The sequence below is a fragment of the Plecotus auritus genome, assembly GCF_963455305.1.
Source record: "Plecotus auritus genome assembly, chromosome: 1".
In the NCBI taxonomy this organism is placed as follows: Eukaryota; Metazoa; Chordata; class Mammalia; order Chiroptera; family Vespertilionidae; genus Plecotus; species Plecotus auritus.
In genome coordinates this window covers 143566754-143585179 of record NC_137770.1, presented here as the reverse complement: position 1 = coordinate 143585179, position 18426 = coordinate 143566754, and the positions used below count along the sequence as shown (strand labels likewise).

At 41.6% G+C, this 18426-nt stretch overlaps 2 protein-coding genes across 4 annotated transcripts; both read left to right on the top strand.

Annotated features, from left to right (window-relative positions):
• The first annotated feature begins 163 nt into the window (after positions 1–163).
• On the top strand, positions 164–4063 carry COMMD3 (COMM domain containing 3). The gene is made up of 8 exons (XM_080657324.1): positions 164–347; positions 1671–1782; positions 1883–1946; positions 2039–2073; positions 2423–2483; positions 2567–2623; positions 2712–2771; positions 3700–4063. The coding sequence occupies exons 1-8, from the start codon at positions 209–211 to the stop codon at positions 3757–3759; spliced, it is 588 nt and encodes a 195-aa protein (XP_080513450.1). The 5' UTR covers positions 164–208; the 3' UTR covers positions 3760–4063.
• An 806-nt stretch (positions 4064–4869) lies between these two features.
• BMI1 (BMI1 proto-oncogene, polycomb ring finger) lies at positions 4870–15233 on the top strand. 3 transcript variants are annotated; one of them, XM_080657295.1, is made up of 11 exons: positions 5203–5550; positions 10215–10345; positions 10665–10761; positions 11343–11398; positions 11511–11561; positions 11719–11827; positions 11908–11953; positions 12380–12478; positions 12825–12905; positions 12988–13126; positions 13209–15229. In XM_080657295.1, the coding sequence occupies exons 2-11, from the start codon at positions 10234–10236 to the stop codon at positions 13214–13216; spliced, it is 798 nt and encodes a 265-aa protein (XP_080513421.1). In that variant the 5' UTR covers positions 5203–5550; positions 10215–10233; the 3' UTR covers positions 13217–15229. The 3 variants fall into 3 exon arrangements, with proteins under 3 accessions (XP_080513419.1, XP_080513421.1, XP_080513420.1); XM_080657293.1 differs by having other exon boundaries at positions 4870–5550; positions 12988–15233; XM_080657294.1 differs by lacking the exon at positions 5203–5550 and adding an exon at positions 9377–9494 and having other exon boundaries at positions 12988–15233.
• The last annotated feature ends 3193 nt before the right edge of the window (positions 15234–18426 follow it).

Below are 18426 nucleotides of genomic sequence, written 5' to 3'. Positions count from 1 at the left end.
GGCCGTCGCAGAGGAGGCGGCAAGGGGCGCGGAGCGTAGGAGGCCGGCGGCTGGGGCAAAGGCCAGGCGGCCGGCGGGGACGCCCAACGCTGGGAGGCCCGCAGCCCGCGCCGCCCGCCCGGAGCCGCGTGCGCGCGCGGCGCCGCATCAGCTGAGCGCGCGGCACGTATCACGTGGTGCGCGTGTCGAAGGTCACAGCGCGCTCACAATGGAGCTCTCGGAGTATGTGCAGAAAGGCTTCCAGATGCTGGCCGATCCCGGCTCCTTTGACTCCAACGCCTTTACGCTTCTCCTCCGGGCGGCTTTCCAGAGCCTGCTGGACGCCCAGGCGGACGAGGCTGTGTTAGGTAAGCCGCTAGGCTCCGAGCTGGGTCGGCCTGGGCAGAGGGGCGCTCAGAGGAGAGTGCGAGACCGAGGGAGAGGGGAAGCCCCGGGAAGAGGAAGTCTCCGGGCTCTGCCCTTCGCTCCGGACGGAGTGTAGGGTAGCGGCTCTGCCAAGACCCAGAGCGGACCCTGGCATTACTCTATCCCCAGTTGGCACCTGCACATAGCCAGCTCTAAGTGCCTAGCCGGATTCCCACTCCCAGGCTCTTTGTTCTGTTGTAAAACCCGTGTTTAAGTCTTGTTTGTGGCCTAAACACCTAAGGTTCTCAGCCTGGTCCGAGGTAAAGGCTGTTTGACACTTGGATTTCATCAGGCGAGCTCCCTGGCAATTGAAGCTTTTGGTGCTAGGCTGGCAAGGGTTTTAAAGGCTCTGTTTCCAAAGTAATTACTAGGTCAATTAGTGTTGACATCTTCCAACTTAGAGAATACCTCAAGCTCCTATGATCACTCCAACAGTGTAGTTCAGTATGTTTTGCACAGGTTGCACACCTAGAGCGTTAAGATATGGTGCATAATGTTTTGTTCCGCCCCAGTTACCAGGAGGCGAGTCTAAGTGGTGCAGTCAGTGATTGCGGAGTGCGGTGTTTGTATGGATTGAAGACATATTTTAAGACAGTTCGCTTCTAGGTACTTTTCTTAAATATAAATATCCCAACAATTCAAATGTTTGTGTTTTTTTTCTGTAGTTTTCATGAACTAAACACGTACAAAAGGTATGAAAGTGGAAGTTGTGTAAACGAAAATAGTAGCCACCACCTGGGTAATCTCAAAAAAGGGATGGCTGTCAAAACCTGAAAGTATTTTGAAAATTATGTTTAATAGTCTGAACTTGTGCCCTTGCCTTCCTTGATGTGTTACTGTCCATGGAGGCATTTACACTATAATTAATCAATCTTTAGAGGGAATGTATTCATTCATAAATTTGCACCATGTGAAATATATATGTCCTTATTTTCCTCTGAATTTACTCCACCCAGTGTTAGAATGGCCACTGTATAGTTATTTTTTTATTTGGAAAATATTTTTTAAGAATACTAAGAATATCAAGGCAAAATAAAAAAAGGTAATTGAGACCGGGAAATAGCAGAATTATTGATGTGTGCTCTTTATTGTTTTGCCATTGACCTTGTTGCTCATCTCATTTACTTATAATTGCCAGTCTTTACAATGGAATTCTTTTTTTTATCTTGTTAAAGGGGCGGGTGTACCCAAATTAAAATATCCCTTTAAGAAACATGACCATAAAAAACTTACCATAGGCTTCACTGGCAATTAATTTATTTTAGATCACCCAGACTTGAAACATATCGACCCAGTGGTTTTAAAACATTGTCATACAGCAGCTGCAACTTACATACTGGAAGCAGGAAAGCAAAGAGCTGACAAATCAACTCTAAGGTATAGGATTTGCTTAAATTCCATTTATTATCAAATAATATATTTATTACAATTTTAGTTTTAAAATAGGAACTAAACTTTGATTTCTTTTTTCCTTTAGCACTTATCTAGAAGACTGTAAATTTGATAGAGAGCGAATAGAACTGTTTTGCACAGAATATCAGGTTATTTTCTTCAATTTTTAAAAATGAACAGTTACTGTTTTTTTCTCTTCTGTTTGCAAAGATGTTTTCTTTTCTTTTTTTCCACCCTCCAGAATAATAAGGATTCCCTAGAAATCCTACTGGGAAGGTAGGTACTGTGTAAAGTGTCAAGTTGAGCCACTTTTCACTTGCAGGTATGAATGAAGAATGCTGGTGTGAAACAAAATAGGGTAAAAAAACAGGGATTTTGACCAAAAGAGAAGGGGCCAAAGGGCAAGTTAAACAATTGAAGTTAAGCTAATGTTTTTAAAAGATGAAGTTTATTGAAATAACTTTTAAAAATGATCTTTTACTATTCAAAACTTGAAAATGAAGTTTAACAATGTTTTAAATTCAGAATGGATTAAAATTTTGGCGGGGGGGTTGGAAGATAGAAACCATTCTTAGTAAAGAAAAATACTGAAAGTTTTGTACAAAATTATCACTGTATCTTTCAGTATAGGCAGATCTCTCCCTCATATAACTGATGTTTCTTGGCGTTTGGAGTATCAGATAAAGGTAAAGTTTAACTGTTCTCTAAAGGGTGTTTAGGAAACTTAAAAAAGTAGAGTTGAACACTGAAATGTGTTGTGTTGTTTTAGACCAATCAACTTCATAAGATGTACAGACCTGCCTATTTGGTGACCTTAAATGTAGAGGTATTTATACATTAGCCCTGTCTAAAAATTAAATGTGTAATGGAATTTCAATTTTTTTGATTTAAACAGCATTTTTTTCCTTCTCTAGAACACTGATTCCCAATCCTACCCAGAGATTAGTTTTAGTTGCAACATGGAACAATTACAGGTACAGTATTAGGATCTGTGAATATGTCCATCTTTTTATAGATGTTTAATTGAGAATTATGCTTTTGGAAAGTTCAAAAGAAAAATAATCTAATCATGTCAGTAGATAATGAAGATTGGGTAAGGATTTAATGGGAAGAGGGCTTCAAGAGCAATATTTTAACGTAGACTTCACTTTTGAAATTAAGATGATACTAATAGAGAATTGATCTGTATTGGCTGTTCCTTTCAGTTAAACTTTTGAGTGTATTGTTGAGCGTAAATTCCTTCTATTTGTGATGACTTTGATCCAATAGAACAAAGCAAAATTATAAACATGGCTTTGAAAATGTATTCTTTGTTTTCAGAAATTGAATTAAACTTTCAAAACAGGATTCTTAAACTTTGGTTTTAAAAGACTTTTTATAAAGGGGGAACTATACATAAAAATCTAAAATTTTATATTGCCAATGTAAGGCTGGGAAAATTCACCACTACATTGATTAATGGACATGACAACGAATTTATTTCTTACCACTTAAAAATGAAGATGATTGCTTGAAATTTTGGTGAAATTGAATTTTCCAAAAGGCATCTTCTGCAGTTTTTTTTTTAATGTAACCATTAATCAACTTTAAACTTTCAGAAAATGTGAATACAGGATAATCTTTGGTAGATAACTTGAGAAATTTAATTCTTATATACCTTGCTTGTTAAGAGGATTCGGTTATAAATCATTATTTCAAATCTGAGGGCAAGTAGCCGATTTGAAGTTGAACTATTTTAGAGGAAAACCTCCTTTTGATGGTCTGTCAAAGGTTAATATCCTTGTGAATTTTAAACTTTGTTTATAAAATGTCTCCCGACTTTTTTCTTGAATCTTTCTCAAACTTGGATACTTCTTTCCCGTGTATTATCTTAAAAAACATAGCATTATATACGTCTTTTAGGACTTAGTGGGGAAACTTAAAGATGCTTCGAAAAGCCTGGAAAGAGCAACCCAATTTTAACTTGGGGAAGTTAGCGACCCGCCCGCGTCTAGAAGACCAGAACTCCTTGACGTCCCCGTCGGCCGAACCGTCGTTTGGGTCCTCTGTTTTTAATAGAAAAAAATTTCTTTTTGAATTTATGCCACTCATCAATTTTGACACTTTTTTACACGTATGAAAAAGTTTATTGGGAAATTCTGCCTACGTGTTTGAATATTTAGTATTAACTGTACATTGATCCATTTTGATCATTTTTCAAGTCTTAAAAAAGGAAGTAGACAGTATTTACATTCTGAATAAATGCGTTCTCTTCAGAAGAACTGAGCGTTTGTTTTAATGTGTCAATTATTACTTTGAAGACAGAACGATTAGCGTTAACTCTTAACGACTGTCTTTCCTCTGGATTAAAATTAAACCTGGTGGGAAAGATGCGATCTCCCGGGTTGAATACTCCAGCTTTGAGACTTGGGGAGCCGGTGCAGTCACCCTGCGGAGGGAAGCTGGCCCGTCCCGTTACCGGTGCCGGGGGACTTGCCCGCAGCCCGACTCTCACACGCTGGGCCCCCCGAAGCCCGGCCCGGCCAGCTCCCGCGCGGAGCTCCTGCCGGGAGAGTGGCTGCCCGAGCGCGCCCCGCCTCGGCCGCTGGCGGGAGAGGAAGGGGGCCGCGCGGCCGCGGGAAGACTGGGGCAGGCGCTGTTTCCGCGAGCCCAACTCGGGCGCAGGTTCTGCGCCGCGGCGCCGGAGTCTGGGCCGCAGCCCGTGGGGGCGGCTGGGCCGACAGGGGGCGGTGGCCGGCGCTCTCCTGGGCTAGAGCCTGTGGACTTGTGCGCTGCGGGCGGAGGCGTAGGACAGGAAAAAAATAACGGGGGTGGGTGCGTGGGGTGGGCTGAGCTGCGTGCGGGGAGGGAGCGATGCCCGCGTCCGGAGCTGGGTGGCGCGAGTGACGTGGTGGAGAAATGCCTCCGAAGCTGGGGCCGTCGCGCAGCGCTAGGGGGAGGGGGCGGGGGCCGGGGCCCGGCTGCGCGCTCCGCTGGGAGGGGGCGGCCACGGGCCCGACTACACCGACACTAATTCCCTGGCCGCCCTTAAGGAATGAGGGGAGCACGTGACCAGGGGGCGGGGGAGGGGGCGGGCGGACTCTGAGCCATTTTGGAGCCGGTGTCAGTTTCCACTCTGCCTTCAGCGGTGCATTTTTTTTCCACCCTCCCCTCCCCCTCCTCACCCTGCCACCCCTCCCCCCGCCGCTCCGCACGCACACTCACGGCGCCCCCCACTCGCCCACTCCCCCCACAGCAACTATGAAATAATAATTGTAGTATTAAAGGCAGAGATCGGGGTGAGACAATGGGGATGTTGGCGAGGGAGCCCCGATCCGGATTAGAAACACCTCCCAGCCCCGCAGAATAATACTGATCGCGCCCCCTCCGCGCACTCCCTCCCCCGAGTGCGGAGCGGGAGGCGGCGGCGGCGGCTGAGGAGGAAGAGGCCAAGGAGGAGGAGGCGTTGGAGGCTGAGGAGGAGGAGGAGGAGGAGGAGGCCGAGGCGGAGGAGGAGGAGGAGGCCGAAGCGGAGGAGGAGGAGGAGAGGAGGAGGAGGAGGAGGAGGAGGAGGAGGCCGGGCTCCGGAGGCAGCATGAGCAGAGCGCGGCGGCCGCGGCTCCTCTCGGCTGCGCTCGTTGCCCATTGACAGCGGCGTCTGCAGCTCGCTTCAAGATGGCCGCTTGGCTCACATTCATTTTCTGCTGAACGACTTTTAACTTTCATTGTCTTTTCCGCCCGCTTCGATCGCCTCTCGCCGGCTGCCTTTTCCGGGTACGTAGGAGTAGAAGCGCCCCGGGCCGGGGCCGGGGGCCGGCGGAGGCCGCGCGGGGTTGGAGCTGGCCGCGGGTGGACTGGGAGCGGCCCCCCCGCGCCTCGCCCCGCCGGCCAGGAGGGCGCTGACAGCGTGGGCACCGAGCCCCGCGCCGCCGCCGCCGCCGCCCGCCGGGCCCCGCGCGCCGCCCGCGCCCGCGAGCACGCGCCCGCGCCGCCCGCCGACTCCCGCGGCGCCGGGACCGACCCGCAGCCCGCGCCGCGCCGCGCCGCCGCCAGCCGGGCTCGGCGCCGCTCCAGCCGCCTCCCGCTCTGCCCGGACGGGCTGCGCGCGGCCCCACGTTTTAGTTCCTTTCTCCCCCCAGCGCCCCTTTACACCCTTGCGACGCACATGGCCCCCGAGAAGAACACTTCTATTTGCAGCCCCTGCGGCTCTCGCGGCCACGGCGCCCTTTGTTGAGAGGTAGATTTTGATGAAACGGGGACGGGTTCCTGAAATCGGGAGCTGCTTGGGTCAAGTGGCTTCCCTCCTCTCCCGAAGAAAGGGCTTTTGAGGGGTTTGAACAACCAGAGAACGCCCCCATTTTATAGGGACGGGTTACGTGGGGGGCAGCGGTCCCGCCAAGGTGAATGTTAGACTGGGGAAAGCCCAAATAAAAATGTTATTAACTTAAGTTGGAGGGACACTTGTGTGAAATTGGATGGCTTGTAAGATGGCGGTTCCCAGTTGTTTCCAAGGTTTCCTGCGTTTGTGTCTAAAATGGTAAAGTTTTCAAGGTGTTATTTGTTATTAGTCTTGAATGAGTTATCTAAACATCACTTGGGACGTGCTCACTGGGCAGTGGCCATTTCAAATTTGGAGCTTTTTTTTGGAATGATGATGGTGACTGGACGTTAGTCTTGCAGGAGGTTTCCTTTCTTTTCAAGCTTTTTCCTCTCTTTTTCCCTCTCGGAGACTACAGTTTTTCTCCCAACCTCTACAATGGGATGCGCTTAGAACCACGACTTAGGTCCACTATGTTTTATAGATTTTGCTTAATGTCAGCATAGGTCATATGGTAAAGAGATGCTTTGGAAAAGGAGCACCAAAAAGTGATTGAATATAATTACGCAGTCTTTTGGGTTTGACAGCGATATTGTCTGATCTTTTAGTCCCAGAGATGTACAGTTAATAATTGGAAATAAACAAGTAGAGAGACTTTGATCATTTCCAATTGCAGTAAAAGGATTTAGTGGGCTTAGTTGTCACGGTTCAATATTTGAAAGAGGAGGATGCATTAACCCTTCCCTTAAACTAGGCAAAATTCTAGGCATATTTTTCCAAATACAAGTGTAGGTTGGTGGTACCTGGAATATTATGAGTAGTTCAATTTATATCCTTAACCTTCAAATTCTGGAAACACATTATAAGCTATATTAAATATTAAACACTTGAAACTTAAGGATGCAAATTGTTGACAGTATGTACTAATTTATGAGACTACGTTAACATTTGAATTAAGTAGTCTCTCAGAGGTTGATTTTATGAGCAAATTTATAAACTTTTAATACTTGAGTACATTCCCATACTTCTACCCCAGAGTGCAAGTGTTTGAAATAACCTACCTGTGCAAGTTATACATCTAGTAACAATATCTTTAAGGTCATGGATAAGTCATTGTGCACTTGTGTATACACATATACACACTTTTGTAAGAAAATTGAGCATTTCATTGTACTTGATATTCTACCAACTCCTTGGATGAGCATTAAGCAAAATTCTCCCTAGGAGCCAAGCTAACCCCTACTTCACCCATACTTGCATTGGGCTGTGAGCCTCTACTGGGGTTTTGAAATTCATTTGCATTTTTTAGATTGCAATAGTCAAGCCAATTGTTAACATAATAAGAACTTGCTTCTGTTTTCCTTCATTTTGACATTACTGGTATTAGGCCTCCAATCAAATTAACAGCCCCAACTAAGTATGCCATAATGGCAAGTTTTAACTATTGAATATTTTTACCATTGTACATCTGATGGATTTTTGCTTGCTTAGTTGGCAGTTTCTATGTTGGAACCTAGAAGGTTTTCACTTCTAAGGTGCAAGTGTTTCTTAAACCTTATCAGCATGTCAAATGTTTTCAGTCTTCATTAAGCTGCCAGTACTTTCAAATGGTGTAAAAAGACAAAGACCTGATTTTTATATAGTAACAAAGTGATACTTATTAGCATCATAAATGATAATAGGGTTGTGGCCAAATTCTTCTGAACTTAGGTAGAGGAGTTGTGTGAATTAAGACTTTAAGATGAATTTGAAAGGGTTTTGGTCAAGTATATGTGCCTTAAATTTTAAAGCCAATCAGTAGATAATCCTCCACTGAGGTTTGACTGTTCTGGTGTGTTATATTTGTGTTTGGTGTTGGTTTTCTATAAAGTAGAGAAAGGCAGCTCTTTTTATTGAAGCCCCTAACTTAATCTTCATGATCAGTGGCATTAGTGTGGTGTGCTTTCACCGGCTAGGGCAGGTCCTGTGGTGTCACAAAGAGAGTTTTCTTTAACAACCAAGAATACTTGTTTATAATCACCAAGTGCAATGGATTTAAGTATTGCTACTCTAGGGATACTGCTCCACCCACAACTCCTCTGCAACCCTACTTAGACTTATATCAATAATATGTTGACAATATTCTTCTAAACAAGTAACCCAAAGGTAACTGAGGATTCACACATGAAGCTTTCTGGTTGAAGTCACTGGTTGCCCCTGTAGGCACTTTCATAAAAGAGGTTTTGTTTTTACCATTTTTTAGTACTCTAAAGCTTTTAGTTTCAGCCATTGAGGTATGTTCATTGGTATTTCCCTCCTCTACATAAAAATTTCCTAAAAATTACAATCTTAGATACATCTTCAAGTTTCACAAGCTGCCAGATATCTATTCAAGGCAACTTGGAGAATGTCCTTCAAGACAGGTCTAGAAACTTAGCCTTATTTCAGGTTCTGAAATGAGTGAAGTGGGAGTAAAATGTATTTTTCAAGAATACTACACGAAATAATTGACTTCCTTGATTGTCCACTGGTGTATCATTGCTGATAGTTTCCCACTGTGACTTTTTATAACATATAATATGTTGGGAATATCATTTCATCATGTGGGGGTCTCTATGGAGTTTAGGCTGAGAAAATGGCATTTGTTTTTCTCTTACATGGTTGCTCTGGGTTGACAAGGTGTTGATTTAGCTTTGGGAATGGGCTGTGGTCACATGGTTCTTTACATATTGTCACTATTGTGGCGATTAAAGAAGTTTTTCTTGTCTCTAGCATAGCTCAAATAAAACAGGGCTTTTCCCCTTCTCCTCTTCTTGTAAATTTCAGTTTTTAGCCTTTTCAAAACTTTGTATCGCTCATCTAATCTACAGCAGAACTTCATAGTAAAGAAGAAAGCTTTAGAGAAGTTCAGTTCAATAAACATCTCTGCAATTTGAGCTCTGACGGTTTCGGGCTAAGTGCACAGTTGGCAATTCTCAAAAGATCCCTTCGTGAAATTTTTGATCTAGTGATTGCAAACAGGAGAGACCGAAAGAGTCAAGATCTAAAAGAAGCTCTTCGCACAGCATCGACGTGGAAAGAGGCCCCCAAGAGTGTCCGAAATGGCCGGGAGTGCGGTTTGCATTTCCCTTTACCACTCGCCCACTTCGGGGTCCCCCAAACTGCCCCGCTGGGTCGTGGCGGGCAGGGATCTTGTTCCCCAGAGCCGTGGGCCTCGTGGGGCTGCCCCACCCCCGAGACTCGGCGCCCGCACCCCACCCCGCCCCCGCGCGGGCCCCGCCCCCGCGCCGCGCCGGCCCCTCCCCCGCGCCCGCTGCCTCTGCCACCGCTGCCCCAACCACCCCGCACGCCAGCCTGCCGAAGCTCGGCTCGGCCTGGGTCCGCAAGGAGTTGTAGCTGTGGCCGGATGCCAAGTGTAAGTGTAAGTTGCTATGGAAACCCCGACAGAGGCGAGTTCCGAATCCGGAGCAGACGGAGCCGCGGAGCCCCGGTGCTGCCGGATCCGCCCCTTGCATCCCGGCCCCGGGCGTCCGCGCGCTCAGGCCCCAGCCCCAGGCTGACTCGAGGTGCTTCTCCTGAGGCCCCAGCACCCAGCTCCGGAAATGCCAGGGATGCAGATAGAGCAGAATTTATTTTCCCTTTGTGTTGCCTAAAAAACGTGCCAGGTTCTGGTTGCTGGAAGCGCCTAAAACAACAGGAACCCCTGGAAAGCCAGGGCATGCTCCTGAGTTTCGATTGAAGATCCATAAGGTAGCTTTACAATAAACTTGGGAGACTCTGAACAAGCCCTAGCGGTGGGTAAATATCTGTGGGGACTGTGGGGCTTCTAGGCTGGAGGACAAATGGAAGAAAGAGACCCAAATACTCAGCTCCCTGCCCCCACCCCAGACCTTTTCTTGTCCTGCTGGAATGACCTGAGGACCACAGGTTAACGTTAGTTGGAACCTTTTTCACCGTTTCAGGATAATTGATTCAAGCTTGATTAGTATATTTCTTCTGTAGAATTAATTGGGATAGTCTAGCTATACAATGTTAAATGAGTTTCACGAACACCTCAGCATTTCAGAGTGTAAGGTTACTAGGAGTTGGAGATAATGTCGATTCTCCTGTGAATTATGGCCAATATTTCTATGTCTTGCAGGGTCTTTTATTAAGCAGAAATGCATCGAACAACCAGAATCAAGATCACTGAGCTAAATCCCCACCTGATGTGTGTGCTTTGTGGAGGGTACTTCATTGATGCCACAACCATAATAGAATGTCTACATTCCTGTAAGTACAAAGTTTTAGACCTTTTTTGTGTTATATTTCACATTTTATCCTGAAATAGGAAAACTAACAATTCTGAAGTCCATGGGAATGTTGGTACAAAGTGATGGAATTGTTTCCTCTCTTGCATTTAGTGACTTTTTATTGATAAATATTTAATAAAACATAAGTATGCAATGTATAAATGTTCTCAGGATATTAGTTTATTTTATTTAAAATAACTTTTGGCATTTACCAGTTTGCTACTATTCTCCATTTTTAACACAATTTTAATGCTTAGCATATAATTTCTAAACTTGCAAAAATGTGTTTTTACTTCTAGTCTGTAAAACATGTATTGTGCGCTACCTGGAGACCAGCAAGTATTGTCCTATCTGTGATGTCCAAGTTCACAAAACCAGACCACTACTGAACATAAGGTAGAAAATTTTTTAAATCATTGTTTGTAAGTGTTGTTGGAATTACATAATTTAGTGAAGGGTTACCCTGTTTATTTCTTCACAGAAAATCTACCCTCGAATCCCCACCTAATGTGTATGCTTTTTTGCAGGGTAGCCCTTAATTTCATGCCATGTTAATAATGACTAATTGTAAACAAAGTTCAGTGTTATTCAAGTGATTTTAAGATTTTTGAAAACTGAATCAGTTTTTCATTTTTTCATTGTTTTATTGATATAATAATAGGCAAAATTGAATGTGTTCAAAGTGCTTCTATTCTCTTTTTATTCTCTTTCATAGATAATTTAGTAACTTGAAGGGCATGCATCTCATGACTCAGTAAAATTCGAAGAATTTATTGAATATAAAATAAAGTATTTTTCTACTGATTTAAAATAGTGCTACTACATAAAGAACTTTTGTTATCTTATTAATGTAGTTATAGACAGAGTCATAGTCAAGTAAAATACCATAGCAGCAGGAAAACAAGGAATCTATAATAACTTGTGAACATTTTAGTTTTTGTCATATTGATAGTTTATTTTTCTAATTTATTTTTCAGGTCAGATAAAACTCTTCAAGATATTGTATACAAATTAGTTCCAGGGCTTTTCAAAAGTGGGTAACTTGCTTAAAAATTATTTTTTAAGAAGTATTTTATCAGTTTTACCTGCTATACCAAATGTTTAAGTCTTTCCACCCCCTTCCCCTTTCCCCTCCTCCCCTTTAGATGAAATGAAGAGAAGAAGGGATTTTTATGCAGCTCATCCTTCAGCCGATGGTAAACTCTTTGGAGGGGGGAAGACATTTTATTTGGAGGGAGAACTTTCAGTAATTTATTAAAATTGAATTTAATCCAAATGTCACTTCTATTCTCATATATAATATATAATTAAATACTTAATTTTTAAAATTTGACTTTCATAATGTCTTTATAGCCACCAATGGCTCTAATGAAGATAGAGGAGAAGTTGCAGATGAAGATAAGAGAATTATAACCGATGATGAGATAATAAGCTTATCCATTGAATTCTTTGATCAGAACAGGTAAATTCTTTAGGAAATGTGATTTATACTTACATGTTTATTAGATACATTGTTCCACTAATAAATGATCTGCTTCTTAGATTGGATCGCAAAGTAAACAAAGACAAGGAGAAATCTAAGGAGGAGGTAAGGTTCCATGTTTCAAAAGCATAAAAAAAATTTAGATTCTAAATTTTATGAGTTATGTTGCCCTTTAGAATATTCTAGGGTCAGATGATGCTGTCAAATGTAAGAAAATTGTCATGTTTGATGTTTAAGAGTGACTTAGGTATCTGATAGTTTATAAATAGAATTTAGTTTATATATGATTGCTATTGTTACAAAATATTTTAAATAAGTAATGTTTAATGCTTTGATATACTTAAAGTTTTCTTATTATATCAGGAATCTGTTCATTTAATATTTATAAAAATAGTAAATGCAAAGTATAGTTAAGAATTTAGTCATATCCCACTTTGGGGAATACCTTGTATCATTGAGACAATCTAATTAAAACTTTTTTTTAATCTGAAAGTTAAGAATAAAAAAAAATACTTTTCTGAATGTACTTAGGTGAATGATAAAAGATACTTACGATGCCCAGCAGCAATGACTGTAATGCACCTAAGAAAGTTTCTCAGAAGTAAAATGGACATACCTAATACTTTCCAGGTATGTACTTTACAGTGTTCTTGCATTTTATATAGATTTTTTTAATTCAATGACTTTTTTCTTTTTGGATTCTGAATCCCAAAAAGCAATAAAATTTTTTTTAAAAATTTAATTTAGTACTTAACTTGGAAATATCTCTTAAAATAAATTCTGTTTTATGCTATGAAAACAAATCCCTTAATAATTTCAAGAAATATTTTTCCTCATTTGAGATTTCAAGAGTGATCCTTTGTCCAAATGTTTGGAGAAAATGTTTTTTAAAGCACTTTTGGGTTATATTTAGACCCCCCCAAAAAAACTAGACTTTTTCACCGTGATATTTAATTGAAATATCATTTTTCAATAGATTGATGTCATGTATGAAGAGGAACCTTTAAAGGATTACTATACACTAATGGATATTGCCTACATTTATACCTGGAGAAGGGTAAGTAGCATATCTGATACAGATTATTGTGGTAAACTGTATTTAAAGAGTTAATATTAATTTCTTCCTTTTAACTTTGTAGAATGGTCCGCTTCCTTTGAAATACAGAGTTCGACCTACTTGTAAAAGAATGAAGATCAGTCACCAGAGAGATGGACTGACAAATGCTGGAGAACTGGAAAGTGACTCTGGAAGTGACAAGGCCAACAGCCCAGCAGGAGGTATTCCCTCCACCTCTTCTTGTTTGCCTAGCCCTAGTACTCCAGTTCAGTCTCCTCATCCTCAGTTTCCTCACATTTCCAGTACTATGAATGGAACCAGCAACAGCCCCAGCGGTAACCACCAATCTTCCTTTGCCAGTAGACCTCGAAAATCTTCAGTAAATGGGTCGTCAGCAACTTCATCTGGTTGATACCTGAGACCTTAAGGAAAACAATTTTAAATCCCTGATTTATATAGATATCTTCATGCCATTACAGCTTTATAGATGTTAATACATGTGACTATCGTCCAATTTGCTTTCTTTTGTAGTGCATTAAAGTTGGCTATAAAAGATGGACTAGATGTGATATTGATATGGACGTTAATTGAAAAGAAAGATTGTTCCTATGAAGAATTGGTTACTGAGAGGCAGACAAGATTTTTTTTGTGTTAGGAAAGATATGAAATGGTTTCTGTAACCGTTGTTTGGATTTGAAAATATTCTGCAGTGGATATAAACATTTGGCCATAGTTTGTTAATCTCAACTAACGCTGCCTACGTTACATTCTCCTTGATTGTTCTTGTTATTAAGCTGTTTTGTGAACCTGTAGAAAACAAGTGCTTTTTATCTGAAAATTCAAAAAACAGAAAGAATACGCATAGAATAATGCATTCTATGTAGCCATGTCACTGTGAATAACGATTTCTTGCATATTTAGCCATTTTGATTCCTGTTTGATTTTTACTTCTCTGTTGCTACGCAAAACCGATCAAAGGAAAGTAAACTTCAGTTTTACAATCTGTATGCCTAAAAGCGGGTAACTACCGTTTATTTTACTGACTTGTTTAAATGATTCGCTTTTGTAAGAATCAGATGGCATTATGCTTGTTGTACAATGCCATATTGGTATATGACATAACAGGAAACAGTATTGTATGATATATTTATAAATGCTTTAAAGAAAATATTGTGTTTCATGCATTCAAAAATGGTTAAAATTCTCCCAACCGGTTCGACCTTTGCAGATACCATACGTTTGAGCCTTTTCGGCATAGAATATTTTTAATGTGGATATCTAATTCTAAAGTCTGTTCCTTTGGAAGTAATTGGCAAATCATATTGACTTTCTCTAATGATACATGTTTACTTTTAAAATACGTTGCAGAAAAACTTTTAACAAAGGAATTTGGAAATAGTGTCTTCATTTCCCATTGCTTATGATGAAATTACTGTGTTTTAAAAATGTATATTGATCACTATAATCTTAAGACAAATTTTAAAATAAATCAGCAAATTGCTGGAGGAAGACATTTTATCTAAAATTATTTTAATATGTGGTATAACAGTAATTTAAAATTTAAGAGTTGCTTTTATAGTTGTAAACAATGGCATATGCCGTCTCTCTAATGTCTGGAAATAGAAGCAATTTATCATGAGCTTCTACAGGTATTAATTTTTAAATAGCGTGAGCATATTGAATTTAAAATATGAATAACCTCAACAATTTTCAGTTTGTATTTTGCTTTGGTCGAACTTGGTGTGTGTTCATCACCCATCAGTTAGTTATTTGTGGGGGTGTTTATATGAATATTGTTTCATGTTTGTATGGGAAAATTGTAGCTAAACAATTTCATTGTCCCCAGTCTGCAAAAGAAGCACAATTCTATTGCTTTGTCTTGCTTATAGTCATTAAATCATTACTTTACATATATTGTTGTTACTTCTGCTTTCTTTAAAAATACAGTAAATGAAGTTTTATGAAACTACAAATACATATATTTTTATTTTGACCTAAATTTGTACAGTCCCACTGTGTTGTTTCTAATTATAGATGTAAAATTAAATTTCATTTGTAATTGGGAAAAATTCAATAAAAGGGATATTCATTTAGAAAATAGCTAAGACTGTAATAAAAATTTGATATGAAAAGCACAATGTGCAGAAGTTTTGGAAACCCTATTGTGGATAATAACAGATAAAAGCTAAAGGGAATCCATTGCTGTCTTAGTGATGTTGATAAGAAGTACATGATTTGTTGTATAATTGCTTAAAAACCCAATTGAAAGATGTATCTGTTTATTTACTTTATAACCTTTGAAGTAAAAGTTACCCATGTTTGCCAATTTTGGTGAATTTAACTTCTTTTTCTAGGCCTCAACTTTTTCATATCTAAGACAGAAAAGTTAGTTAATGAAAGTTGCAAGTGGTATTTTTACTTTGGATGATTGTGTATATAAAAAAATGAAAAAACTTTTCAAAGGCTAAACACTTCAAATGCTAGTGGACTGTCATTTGACTTATTCAAAACCAAATTGTAAAATCAACATGGGATTTAGACTTTAGTGATTAATTTATTTTTGAAGTTATTAAAATATCAGATATTGTATTTATGGCTTAACACTTTTCTCATACTTGAAAACGTACATTTTATTTGAAAGGATTTTTTTCCCTACTCAATTTGAAAATTGCTTAAGCAATTAAAGGGTATTTCAGCCAAAACGTCATTGTCGTTTAATAAAATAGAAGATTACAATGTTTTGAATTTTCCTATAACCAGCCATCACAGTTTGGCAATTAAATTGATTTAAAACTTTTGTTAAACTATTTTAAAAATTTTCAACCTTGCTAAAATCTATAGCAAAGCTAACTTCGTAACTCTTAGCAGTAAAAGCAGGGTACATGAAAAGTCAGCTTTAAGTTTGGCTTTTGCTTCTGAAAAGCATGCTAGGATTCTATACTACAAAGTTAGTGCTAACAAAATATTCCACAGAAAATGCCTAAATTGATTTCACAGATTTTAGCTTAAAAGCAGAGAGAGAATGAAGCTTGTTGCTGTTGTGTAAATAGTGATCTATCTTGCTTTACACATGCATACCACTTTACAACTACTTTTTGCTTTTAAAATTGCCAGCCGGCCGCTAATTGCACTGAGTTGGAAAAAAAGAAAGCTGACTTAACCTATCAACCACGTTACTTCGTTCCCATTTCTGTATGTGCCAATGTTAGGATCTCTGGAGGTATAATACAACAGGCAGAGTAATCTGGTAGGGACTTTTCTTCATCCTTTTCCCTTATTCTTTCCCCAATATTTGGAATTTTAGTTCACGTGTGAAATTTGGTACACTCATACAGATCTGCCAAGATAAAGTTACGTTATGAAAACTTAAAAGGCTCTTAATAGGAACCCATGTGACATGCTGTTTGCACTGCCCAACAAGAAATGAACATGTTTGGTTTTTCAAAAATAGCTTACAGTAATCTTTGAGGGGATGGGATTTCAATTTTAGAAACAATCTGCATAGGGACCCTAGTCTCTTTTAGAATCCTGGAGTGAAGGAAGTTTTTTTTTTCACTTGTTTTAAAGGTTTGATAAATATGTATCTTCCCATTGCCCCTGGAATGACAATGGAAATTCTGATTTACTTTAGTGCTTTCCCTGATACAGTCTAACTCGAATTTTATCCAAAACAAAAGGCCTTGGTGACATTACATGTAAGTGACCCTTTTAAAAAACATACTTTTAAAGACATCTGTTGGTGCAAAGAGCATAGAACACAGCTCCAGCATAAGGCTCTTGGGTTAATTAGGTAATGTCATTTCACTTGATATTTCTTCATGTATAAAACGAACAGTACAACAGGTGATTTTTGCTAAGATCTAAAAAAAAAAAAAGTCTAACTCCAAAATAAAACCTTGAACTAAACTGGGACTATTTTAGATAGGCTGGTCCTTTACAAGGAGAGATGCTATCACCTATTAGAGCCTCCCAGAAAATCAGACTTGGGAAATAGCCCCGTGAAGTCCTTGAGTCTTTAGATCTTGCAAATCTCAAGATCGGCCAGTTTTGATTATGAAAGTCTGAAAATGTTTACACAGTCGAGTGTTTCCTGTTTCCGTAGTTAATTTTTTTTTTTTTTACCGTTTTTTCTTCTTTTGGTTCTTGAAACGGATTTCCTTTATTTGCACCAGTTTCTTTTTCTTAGTGTGCAATTTCTAGGTCGCATAAAGACTTCACTGTCAACTTCTGTCTTCAAGTCGACGGCATCAAAAGTCATTTATCTCTGGAAAGGCTACTTTAAGATCCTTGTGGGTTTTCTGAAGGCGTTCAAGTGTATGTGGAAAACTCATCCCGAAGTCTCATTTAACCTCCAAAAAAATTAGTAAGCATTCAAAAGCTTCCAATGAATGAGTTAAAGTGCTTCCCATCTTTTAACTCGTCTTAAAATGTCCATTCCAGAAGGAATTCCCCAAAATAGCAGGTGTTGCTCCCTCAGAATCACTTACATTTCAACACAAATATTACTTCTTGCTCTGATTGCTGGGGGTCAGCATGAAATCCAAACTTCCGAGAGAACGTGATTTCAAGTTCGGTACCGATTTGGCGCTCTCCAGCCCACGATCCTCCTAAGTGGCTAGAACCCAATTTGAGAACAGACTTGGAAAGCTGAGCACGGGTGCTCGGGGAAGCGCGTTGAGAACTGGGATGGAAGGAGTAAGAACTTGGCACAGAAGAGAAAAGTGATCACTGGAGGGAGGTCTGTCCAGGAGCTGCAGTCTTGGGTCTCAACCCCCCCCTGGAGTGGAAGATACTCGAACAAAGCCAAAGACAAGCGCGCACTGCGCCACTTGGAAGATAAAACTCGGGCGACGGTGATTCGGACGGAAAGATCAACAGCTCCCCCGCCGCTAAAAAGGCTCTTCACGTTCTGGCGCTTGGTGGAAAGCGCGCGGGACGCCCGCGGCAGAAGATGACCTCCCTCTCCCGGCAGCGCTGCCTCCCCGGTCCGGGCCCTTTACCCAACGGACGCGCCAGGAAGAAAGGGCCCTTCTCCCGCTCGAGGTTGTACTAGCAGCGCTCCGAGGAGTGCGGGAGTCACAGCGCAGACCCGCCCCGCCCGCCGCGCCCGCCGCGCCGCGGGGTCCGGCCGCCCCGCTTGAGCCCAGGCCGCGGGCACCGGAGGCCATTTTGCGCGTGCGCCGCTCGCCCCGCGCTGCTCGGCGGACGGATTCGCGTCCCGCCAATTTTGAAAGCTCGGTTCTCAGGCCCTGCGGGGCTGTGCTGGCGGGGAAACGAAGTCATTTCTCCTGCGTCGGACCCGTGGCGACCGGCGGCGACAGCGGGGTGCGCGTGGCCATACAAGGAAGGCTTCACGGGCGAGGCACAGGCGGGTCCGCCGCCGCCGAGGCGCAGCGCCCGCAAAAACGGACCCCCGCCCGGAGGCCGCGGCCTGCCCTCCGGAGCCCGCATTGGAGCATGTTTGCGGGGCCATTCCAGAGCAGCGCCTCGCTCTGCCCTCTGCCCTGCCTCAAATCCTATG